Source organism: Parasteatoda tepidariorum, chromosome 3 (genome assembly GCF_982258835.1).
Source record: "Parasteatoda tepidariorum strain Cologne lab strain chromosome 3, Ptep-v5.0, whole genome shotgun sequence".
Taxonomy (NCBI): Eukaryota; Metazoa; Arthropoda; class Arachnida; order Araneae; family Theridiidae; genus Parasteatoda; species Parasteatoda tepidariorum.
In genome coordinates this window covers 58,856,186-58,868,562 of record NC_141757.1, presented here as the reverse complement: position 1 = coordinate 58,868,562, position 12,377 = coordinate 58,856,186, and the positions used below count along the sequence as shown (strand labels likewise).

Sequence of the window (12,377 nt, the reverse complement as noted above, 5' to 3'; positions counted from 1 at the left end):
TCGAAGCGTATATAATTTACAAATTCATTCATATATTATCTCTTATTATGTACATAGAATAACAGATATGTAACTTATACATATTCATATATTCGTGAATCTTATATAAATTTAATCATGCAATTGAATCATGCAGTCGGATATTTTTTTTCTTTTAAATTTCTAAGAAATAAAAACTGTGAAATTATTGGTCAAATAATTTCGGAAAAGAAATTATGAATTTTAACTACCAGTTGACTATGCTCAATTTTATTTTAAAAAATTTTTTGACAGCTTTTATCTAGTAAAACAGTAAATATTTGGATTGTAAAACAAAATAAGGCAACTAAGTTACTTGATTCCATTGTTTACAAACACCTAATTATCTTTTATGTTAACATAATTCAAATTATTGTTAGCTAAAATACCCAAAAGACCACGACTAATTTATTATCCTCTTTAATTAAAAATTTTATTACATTTTTATTTGAGGCGAAACGTATACAATTGAAAAAGCGATGCAAAGAAGATTTTCTCAATAGCTTATATTAATCTAAAAATAAACATACATATTCATCATGCCTATGACGTATAACAGAATACAACTGATTTATTATAATTACAATTTTCAGACTGTAACCGCACATTCTACTCTGAAGTAAATATAAAGAATGCTCTAAGGATGACAGCCCCTTTTCAGAGGCCACTACCTTACGTATGTTCCATGACATTTGTTGCTGCTGGGGGAGACTACGGAGATGTTGTTCAGCTAACCTTCCTATCATTCCAAATTGGAACTCTTGAACAAGAAAAGTAAAACATTTTTAATTTTATGAAATGTTTCAAAGTATTCTTTATGACAGGAATAGTATTTTTCTTAATTTTACTTTTTTACTATGTAGATCATTTGATTAAATGATAAAGTAGTTAAATGCTTTGTAAGTCAATATCTTTTAAATCCTTACACATTTAAAATTTTTTACGTAAAAGTAACTTGCATAGCATCTTTCAATTATATCTGAATTTTACTAAGACGTTGAATCCTGTTTCTCCTTAAATTAAACCATATTGTCTTGAAAAAAAAGGTGGGTGAATCAAATGAGGACAGCAATACGATACAATATTTCGCCGCATTTTTGATCAATAAGGCATTTCAACATGGTACAACAAGAATTAATTTTTTTTAGTGTTCTGAAACTGAAAATTGCACCATAATATTGCACAAATTCCCTACAGATTAACGCTGTATCCAATTGTGTTACCATATTACTGTGCACATTTCACTCACTCAGATTACGCACTCTTTCTCCAACGACAATATGGTTTAGTTAAGATAATTAGCTTTGAATAAAACTGAAGGCTTTAATAATCGTCTTAATAAGCTTTAAATAAGACTGAAATATTCTATGTTATTTATTTTTATTTAATATTATAGCACAATATGTATTAATGCTTAATAATCTACAGAAACTGCTAAGTTAGATAATCGTAAAAGTAGGTGGGTTTTTTTAAGCAAAAAGCAAATTAACGACAGTATTGCGAGAAACAAGATTAAACTCACAATTGATTTTTATTTGTTATTTTTGATTAAACTCATTTTTATCAGTAGTTAAATGTTATGCAGCTCTTACATTTTTCTAAAAACAGATAATTTTGGCAAAATTATTTCAATCTCTCGATCACTTAGGTGTCTCGGTTATAGCTCACATTAAAACGAAATTGAAAGTCATGTATTTCTATAGATTATTATTAAATTATTTGATTCAAAATTGAATGGGAAGATGATTAATGTGTAATTATGTAATTTCAATGTGTAATTATGTAATTTTAATGTGTAATTATGTAATTTTAAATAATTTATTAAATCCCACTGTGCAATAATGCATTAAAATCCTATTGTTTAAAATGATATTTAAAAACGTAGACAGAAATTATGAGCAAAATTGCTTGAAATTTTTGAATCTAAATTAAAAAAATTGAAACAAAAAACAATGTTTTAATCACATATGAATTTAATTTAAGGTAATTCTCAGCATTCAACATATCTAACTGAGAAAGATGAGCATATTCGACATTCGTCCAATTCCTTTTTCCATAATTCTGTGTTATTGTCCCGACACTTTCAGTAAAATCAATTCAATGTTGCAACATATTATTAGAACCTAAAACAAATATTTCGTGCAAACATAAAAATGAGTTAAATTTGCAAAACAATTGCCTTAAAAACGAACTTTAATAGCATAGGTTTAATTTGGTTCACCTCGTTACTTTCTTACGATTGCGGCAAATTTGAAGTTCCTGATCTCTTAAAATATATGCGTTGCAAAATCTAATCAATTACATAAATAAATAAAAAATATCATTTTTATCTCTGAAAAAAATCATACAATAAAAATTGTTTGATTAGATGTGTTTTCTTACTTAGCATTTTGTATATATTCTAGCAATTACAACCTGTCTTGCCAGAAAGGATACTTACAAATAATTGAACCACCAGCTGTGACAAACGCTCTTCATAGTCAACAAACAAGAGGATTCACACAATTGATTTCTGCTTTGAAAGAACCCACTGAACAATTGTCATCCTTGTTTGATACTACAAGGGGGAACCCAAACTTTGGCCGATTCTGTGGAGACATGATTGGCAAGAGTGCTACATTCTACACTGAAGGCAACAATGTCACACTGCGAGTGGTCATCCCTGGCAAAACAGCGCTCCACCCTTTTTCATTTAGTGTATATTTGACTTATAAGTTCCTTCCTAGAGACGCAGCTCCTTCTACACAGAGTACTGCACCTCATCCACCTTCCCAACCACAACAGCAAGAGCAACAGCATCCATCTGTAATCAAACCTCACGCATCTTCAAATAGCAATTATTATTATGGGACTAGACTAATGAACACTTATTGTGATAGGGTTCTTGTTAACTGTGATCGAAAGAAATGTGCCATCCGGTCTCCGAACTTCCCAGGTTTTTATCTTAGGAACATAACGTGTCATTTTTGGGTGCGGCAGGATCATGTGCCACATGGCAAGCATGCAAACATAGTCCTTTCTCAAAGTAACGAGTACAAGATTTCGTTATATACCGGTCGGTCCAATCCTATGTCCTATCCGCATGTTTCACTTACTGAAGAATGCTACAGTGATGTAATTAGGATATTTGACGGACCAACAATCACCTCTCCTTTGCTTATTGAATTTTGTGGTGCTGGAACACTCCCTGAAGTATGTTTCATAAAACTCATATATTGATAAATAATTTGTTTTGCCTGAAATACGGATACATAAAATTAAATACATATTATTGTTCAAAATCATATTTAAATAAATTATAAAGCAATTATCGTTACATTATTCAATGAATTTAGAGAAAAATATAATTGCAGTATATGAAAATAAATTAAAAAGTACATTTGTTATTGCAATCGAATATAAAAAATTAAAAAAAATTACCATCACTTCAACAAAAGGTCTGGCAGAATTTTCATTCCAATAATAATTATCTTTCTTTTTACAAAATAATATAATTGGTCAGAAATATGTATGGAATGATCAAGATCTGTCTTGCATTCATTACTACTGTTCGATTTTTGTAAAAAAAACACTTCGGTAAAATTTCTGAAGTGATAATGTGGGTTAATTATTAACAAATAACCCTTTAGGTTTTTGTTTATAAATCAGATAAATTTTGTAAGAACTTAACTTATTTAAACTTTTTTACATCACTTTAAAATAAAATTAATTCTAGTACTGTGAATGGTTTCAGAAAAACTAATGCTTTAAGACATTTCAATTATTTTGATTAAAAATTTTGATAAACCTAGAGTTTATTGTGAATTTCCATTGTTCAATTACACTGCAGGAAACTTCGGATCAAATTACGGCAAAAACACTGGTTTCCGTAATATCCATTTTATCACAAAATCCATTTTTGACGTAAAAATTTATACCGAATTGTTTACAGTAATATTTAATTACTTACAATGATTTTGCAGTAAATAGGACTGAGTATAAAAATTTCAGTATATCATATTTTTTCTCTAAGATTAGTGGCAACTTGAGTCCCGGTGAATATTACTGTAATTTGATAAGAGATTGTTTACATTTTAGTACTTCTCTGTCTCACATTATAAAATAAAAACCTATAAAACTTAACTAATTACCTAATATTTTTTCTGCTAAATAAATAGTAAAATTAATTAATATTTATAATTTTAATGCAGGCAAGTGACTACATAAAAAGTGTAATACACGTTCGCTGCAGTCACTTGGTTTTTAAATATTTTTTTACGTAGTAAGAACAAAATTCAGTTTTTAAATATAAATGAGTACTATCACAGTTACAGATCTGAAAATTATAGATTCCTTCAATTTTAAAAGTAATAGCGTAATTACAATTAATAGAAATAAAATTTGTTCTGTTTTTTAGTACTCAAAAACAAAACGGCATGATTAATGAGCCTCGTATATATTTTTAAATTACTTTTAAGCTGTGGTGCTCAAAATCATTACAAATCGAAGTTATCAAATCAAATAGTAATGTTCAACATTCGCAATCATTTTACACAATGAGGGAAAATAATTTAATCACACGGATCAATTTGACATCTATGTATATGTGCTTTTTAAGCTTAACACTACTATCAAGCTTAACATTAATATTAAGCTAAACATTTGTTAAATTATTTACCGAAAACTGTAACTTAAGACTAAAAGTAGTCACATTTTGATTTTACTTACTTTTCAAAAGCAACGATAGATTAAATAAATTGTTTTATGGTTGCACACACTTGTTCAATGTCAATGAACTAGTGCAGACAAAAACAAAATGCCTCTTTATTTTAAGATTACTAAAATAATAATCATTCAAATCAGCTCATGCATTATTTAAAATGAAGATATATGTTCAAATTTTTAATAAAAAAAGTATACTAGATATGTTTAAAACTGTATCAAATAGTAAGCTTTTTGGCAAAATATACATACTATAGATATTTTTCACATACAATAGATTCCTCTTCCTCTTACCACTAAACTGAAAGAGCAAAGATATACTTTTGAAACTTTCTTCTTGAAATACACACATATCTATGAATACTTTTTAGTTGTTTTGCGATTCAATTAGCATACAAATCATGTTCACTATATGTTTACCTAAGCTTTTACTTATGTTCAAAAAAAGTTAAGATTCCAATTTTTGTTGTAATTGAAAATATTATGAATTTATATTGTATTTTTCTTTAAATAATACAAACAAACATTTCTTTGTTATATCACTTTTCAGTTGTAATTAACCCCTTATTCATTTAATTTCTTGAAAGAAATTAATAGCATTATTTTACAAACATTAACAGAGATCTGAAAGGTTTTAAATTTATGTGTCACTGACATCCATAAAAGAAAATATTAATACAATTATTCAAAATTAATCAGATATTCGATGCTTAGCATGCCCATCAAAAAAGTCTTGATAAAATTTAAAATCATGTAATTGTTTGAAAGAATAAAACAGTTAAGTAATGCCAAAATATGTTGGTAAAATAATTACCATTGTCGAATTTTTCTTTATTGTACATTACAAGCTATGTATTTCATGCAGAAATTCATTTCAAATTTTGTCCTATTTTCAGATTATATCAAGCAGTTCAGAGATTTTAGTGCAACTATATAGCATACCAAACCAAGTAATGCATAACTCCCATGCTGAAATAAACGTGGAAGTGAGATTCACAGATACCACCGACTACCGTGCACACAATGGTAAATGTGACTTCACAATCGAAGGCTCGAAACACCGCTACGGATTAGTTTACAGCCCTCGACATACAGTTCCAAGAAATACAACATGTTCTTTCAAACTACAAGGTGCGAACGCGCATGACAGGGTATGGTTTTATTTCTTATCGTATTTCGTCGAAGACAAGCATCCATGGTCAAGGAGAGAAACTTGCGAAGTTGGTAAGTTAGAGCTTTATGAAACAGGCAGTGCCCGAAAAAGAGATGCAGCTGCTCTACTTGTAACTTCAAATTTTGAAGATGCCGGAAATGAACGAAGTCTTCCGGATAAGAAGTCAGACGAACCATCTTATCGTTTTTGTGAAAAAACGTTTCCAAAGGTCTGTGCCCGAGCAGCTGATAAACCTGACTATGTTCCAGTCCGTCCATGTAAGGTTCCCGATGAAAGTTATTTATCACGTGGTCCGGGACTCATTGTTAAACACAATGTTTTCACTACACCCGAATTATCAACTTCGAGTAGTTCGTTTATTTTGCGATATGAGTTTGTTGATATGAGGCAGCATGGCATGGCTATATCCAACAGCCACAATCCGTGCGACAGACGGTTTGATAGTAGAACAAATCACATTGGAACAGTATCTTCGCCAAAAAATGTGTTCTTTTTTGGGCGGGGTGGAACTCTGAATGTTTCCTGTACATACGAATTTTTAGGACTTCCTAGTGAAAGAATTGTTTTGACATTCACAGATATACGGTTGAGTTCATCGAGTTGTGAGCACCATTATGACCCTGTGATGGAACGGCACACATGCCGTAGTGTGAAAAGTTATAGGTCGCCGAAAAGAACTGCTAGTATTAATGTGATAGAAAAGACAACTGGGAATATCCAATCTTCCTTAGCTTGCTTTTGTGAATTACAATCTGAACCCAGAAGACCATTGGTGATTGAATCTGTAACAAATTATGTCAAAGTTTCATTTTCTGTATCTAATATGTCCCCTTTTGATGATTTTAACAATTTTGGCTTTGATGCTGTTTATGAGTTTATGCCTATATCTTTATGTGATGCTGATATCCACAGGAAAAATGGATCAAGCGAAGGCGAAGTAAGCTTCATTCTTTTTTAATGAATTTTATTTTAAGTTTATTGCTAATAATGGGAAATTTCCACTTTTATAGTGTTGAAATTACCAGTAAGGAGCTTTGTCACTTTCATAGATTATTTTATTACTATTTTCAATTTTACACAAATAGTGTTTAGGTCACTTGACTAAAAACAGGCTTAAGAAGGAAAACCCTTTATTCAGGCTATTTGAGAATTGATTTAAATGAGTTGACTTACAAAATATAGATTTTTTTTATAACGGCATGTTTTGAGCTGAAAATTTTTCTTTGAGAAAAACTAAGGGATACTTTTCGTAATCTAAATTAAGTTCCAAAAATTACGAGTTTTGTTTCGCGGTACATTTTCCTATCCACCTGTCATGTTAACAATAGCTTACATAATTTATAGTAAAACATGATAGTTAAAAAATGCTTAAACATTGAAAAGTATTATGTAAAAACCATAAATCATAAGAAATTAAACATTAAACTTTTAAAAATGCTAGATAGCAGGTTTTTTTTTTCGTTTTTTTCGCTTTTTTGCTTTTACTAAGGAAACAAAATTCTTGAATACATTCTGCGTTATGTAGAAAAAGCAGTTTAAATGAAACCTTTGCATGGTTTTAGAATTTAAAAATAATTTTTTACCATATAAATTATTATACAAATGCATTTTCAATGCAATAATCACATTTTCCTATTTAAAATTTGATTCAATAAGCGTTTAACCAAAAAATTTCGTCTTGAAATGTTTACTAATTTTATACGAAATATTTATATACGAAAATGTGTAACACAATAACTTAAGAATACAATTTAAATCAAAGCTTATTTTAACGCATTTAAAAATATTAGATCAATGGTATGTAATTCTTTTTTTGAGCATATTACGTAGAGCGTATTGTATTACGTACTAAGTTACTAAGACTACTAAGAGCGTATTGTATTACGTGCTAAGTACATATTACGTACTAAGAAAGAAATAATTTCTACGATATGTTTTGTGTTATCTCTGGAAAAAGTTAGAACAACACCTTTGATGCATAGTTTTTGATTTTTTTTTTTTTTTGAAAAAAAACTTTTTATCACTTCACTTAATTACTATACAAATGCATTTTAAACACAAAAATCACATTTTCGTATTAAGAATTTTATTCATAACCGTTTAATGAAAACAATTTTTTTAACGATGTTCAACAATTTTACACAAAATGATATAGTATATTCTGCAAAATACTGTATAAACTACACTAATCAGCTTTTTATGGTAGTTTGTTTCCTTTTAGAAATTTCAAAATTTCTAAAAGGAAAAAAGAAATAAGAAAGAAACTAAAAAAGAATAAATTTCTTATTCTAAAAGGACCTTTTAGAATAAGAAAATAGATTTTTTTAATACTAAAATATAGATAAATAAGTAAATATACTATAAATGGATGATATTCTTTTGCTTTATTTTCTTAAATTTGAACAAAGTCAAGGATTTTGCAAAAAGAACCATTTAGTAAAAAACTCTTGGTTTATTGGGAATACGTATTTTAAACTGGAATCATAATTTTCAATTAGAATACATAGCTGTAATTTTTCCATTCATTATTTAAAATTATTTAATTCAAAATTGTTCAAAATGTCAAAATACGAGAGCTTTGCAATTTCTGACGTCCCAAGCTTCATTTCCCATTGCATGCGCTCGCACTTTTTCCCTCTCTACGTACTCTCACACACTTGGCACTCATTTTTTTTATTAGGTAAATAAATGTATTAACCAAAAAAATTTTATGATCTGTAATATATACACTACGAATTCAAAAGTTTTTTGCCCATAAATAGCATCTCAAAAAGTTTTATTAATCACGGATATTGAACAAGATTATTTAAAATTGGTGTTCAAATACTTATAAGTTAAAAATTGCAAATTTTTATTTTATTTATTTTAGGTTGTTTTCCAAGTACCAACTACAGTCGAGGGACGAGCAATGCCTCTTCGATGTCGATGGCTTCTTGAGGCGGCACCTCATAAATATCTCTACTTAAGATTCAAAGGCACAGACGGAGGTGAAGGTTGCCATTCTGGAAACAAAATTATTGTGTATGCTGGATTGCCAGTACAACCACTATCAGTAGTCTGTTTACATGGTGGGCATAAAAACCCACCTTCTATTGCTGGTGCAGAATCTGCATCTTCGTCAGCAGCTGGTGATGACGAACGAGAAGTTGACGTTTTTTCAAACTATTGGTACAATGATTCGGCTCAAGACAGTGGTGGTCGTTACGTACTTCGCGATCACGTGTACATTGAAGTGCTGGCCAACCATGCCGAAACAGTTCGCTTTGAGTGGTTAGAAGTGACCAAACCTTTTTTCAGAACTCGTACAGGACAGACTCTAAGAGACATGAACTGTCCGTATGAATGTCCAGAATTAAATGCCTGCATAGGACCTGAACTTTGGTGTGACGGACGAAAGCATTGCCCATCTGGGTATGATGAGGCTCCTGTCCACTGTGACAAATTTCCAACCACATATATAGTGGGTGGAATATCTGCTGGTGCTATCCTACTTTTGTTGGCTTTAACTCTGATAATGGTTCGCTGTCGGCGACGAGACTTTAAAGAATCCAGACCTGTGCCAACGGAAGACTTCCCAATGGATAGCCCGCATGTGTGATAGAAGCTTATGGGGGAATATTGTGTTTGTAATGTGTACTGTATTCACTTGTATGTATAAAAGGCGAGTGTGACACTAAATTGCCTTGTTTGTTTCCTAAAGTTCTATTTATATAAGGAAATCTCGTTCTATAAAAAGGAAAATTCTTTTTGCATACTTTAGTTTTTTTAAAAAATAAAACAGTAAAAATAACAATAAATTTAAAACTTTATACACCCCAATAACAAAGGATATATATATATATATATATATATATATATATATATATATATATATATATATATATATATATATATATATATATATATATATATAGTGCAATCAACTTATTTTACGAAAACGAAATAACAGTTGGTTAAAAAACTGTATGACTATAAAAATCCTGTAGTAATTAAAAAAAACTTTTATGCAGCTATTTCTTTGTAGGGATAGAACTAGTTTTTAGTTTGGAATGCTCTCAACACCAACAATTCAGACTTTGTTTTCATACAGTTCAAACATAGTTTTGTTTCATTCATAGTTTTGGGTAAGATCCAAGTTATATTTCTTTGTTGCTAAATTTCTTATATATCACATTATAACAAATAAAGGGGTACAAAATTCTATGTTAACTTTCTTATTGTAGTGTTTAAAAAAGCAATTTCTTTTTCATCATTCAAACTTCGTATTATTTTATATTGCGTTCTTGAGTATTTGTTTTAAAATACATGATTAATTGCATCACTGAAGAAAAACATTTAAACATTAAAATAAAATTCTTATGCATAAGCCTGATTTTATAACATAATATTGCAATTTAATCTTACTTTGATATATATAACTTCCTCATGATTATGCCTCAAATTGACTGTACATTTTGTGAGTAGGCAGAAATAAAAAATAGTAATTTTTTTTAGAATTTAGAGAGTTATGTAAAATTTTATAATTTTTTAAATAAAGCAATAATTGAGATGAAATAGTATTAAAGAACAACTAAAATTTCCTTCAAAGCTGGATTGCAGCAAAATGCTTGGTTTTACATTGCTGCCTTGAGTTTCCAAAAGTTAACAAAAATTTGGTGTCAACTCTCCTGTACATACACAATTTATAGATATTTTATTACACTTTTTGTATTTGTATTTTCAACTCACTGTGAGAGTTACGGAAAAAAGATTAAGTATATACATATATATGATGTTAAAAATTTCTAATACCTACCGCAAAATCTTAAATAAATAAAAAGCACGATTTTCAGAAAATGCATATAGATGTATTATTAATTGTCAATATTTTAAATTTAATTTTTTCCTTAAAACTTTGATATATAATACTTTATTTCATAAACTAATATAAAATAATAATACCTGCAAATGCTTTATTGTATTCTACTCTATATATGATTTAAAAAGAAATTTGTTAATCTAAATAGCTTGTTAATTGAATTATTTGAAATTTGAAACATTTAAATGCTAATTACAAAATATCCACTGAATAAAAAACATTAATATATTATTTTATACAAATAAAGTATCTCTTTCTTAAAATAAGGAAAATTTCTCAACATGCTGATTACTGTTTGAATTTAGGATAAATTAAATAATGAGTTATTTTATATTGGTGTTTCATTTCGCTTAAAGTTATTGTATTAGTTTTAAAATCTGTTTGTTTAAGGATATATAGGAAACAAAATACTGATACAATATTTAAAATAAAAGTCATAAATAAAGCTGAATTATTTGAAATGCATGGCTTCTGAATAGATGTGATTTTTTTTAAATTTGAAGTATAACAAGTGCACATTATGCCTTGTCAGTGTTTCGAATGTAAACAATATATTTTTTTCAGGATATAAAGAATTATATTTGCTGTTACATTCCAACTTGCACACATTTTCCGTCAAATCACTCAGTGTTCAAATTTGTAAAAAACGCATGTCACTTTCATATTAATGAATGCTAAAGAATGAAATTAAAAATAAAATGAATGTCTTAACTCTTGTAATATTTGTTGTTGGTTATAAATTTTGCCGTAAAGTTGTTTATTATTTTCTGAAATTTATTCTGTAAATCAATTACAGCTTAGCCTTTTTTTTAAAATGAGTTAGTTGCTTAATTCAATCTCAAAAATTTCAAATAGCTCAAAATAAATACTTTTTTCTTTACTATAACTCACCAACAATTATTTGGTTATCAAAATATTTCACTTTTTCAATAAATACGGAATATTAAAAAGTATTAACATTTAAGTAGAACTAATCATAAATTTTGATAAATAAAGGTGGTATTGAAAAAGTTTCTTCCAAAGTTAAAGATAAGTACACCAGAATATTCGGGCAAATTTAAAACCTGATTTAACTAAACATTATTTACATTTAATTAAATTTTAATAGCGTGTTTGACTGTAAAAAACGCATCTGATTTGATTTAGATTAATACATTTGTATTTAATTTTGTAAGAATTCAAAATACAAAAGTTTGTATAGTTTTAATTGTCCTAAATAAATAAATTTCCTACAAAATAAGGACTTGATATATTATATTACAGTAATAACTTTATATTTAAACATGTATAGTTTAACAAGCATTCGAAATAAATTTTTTCTTTTATTCTAAATTTCGTACATAGAAATAAAATTTGTTTTACCAAATAGGTTTTCAGACATAATCAATGCAACCTTTACACCAATTTATAATTTCAGCATAAATTCATGACTTATACAGAGTCATGACGTATATATATATACATATATATGCATACATATGTAAAACTGAAGCCTACGATCAAAGATTTTGCCGTGTGTTACAAGTTTATACTACTGTTTCTAAATAAATATACGATCTGTATGTTTGGAAAATAAATACTTGTTTCATGTTTTATATGTAGTTTATTGACATTTTACGAATTTAG

General features: G+C 28.4%; 1 protein-coding gene across 1 annotated transcript in view; it reads left to right on the top strand.

The window, feature by feature from the left end:
- LOC107438938 (uncharacterized) overlaps nucleotides 1-9,628 on the top strand; it is a 150,686-nt gene extending 141,058 nt beyond the window's left edge. Inside the window, exons 5-8 of the mRNA XM_021147419.4 lie at nucleotides 612-792; nucleotides 2,424-3,210; nucleotides 5,616-6,830; nucleotides 8,763-9,628. Coding sequence (XP_021003078.3) covers nucleotides 612-792; nucleotides 2,424-3,210; nucleotides 5,616-6,830; nucleotides 8,763-9,491 — 2,912 coding nt within the window. The 3' untranslated portion in view covers nucleotides 9,492-9,628. The remainder of the gene's footprint in view (nucleotides 1-611; nucleotides 793-2,423; nucleotides 3,211-5,615; nucleotides 6,831-8,762) is intronic.
- Nucleotides 9,629-12,377: the final 2,749 nt, after the last annotated feature.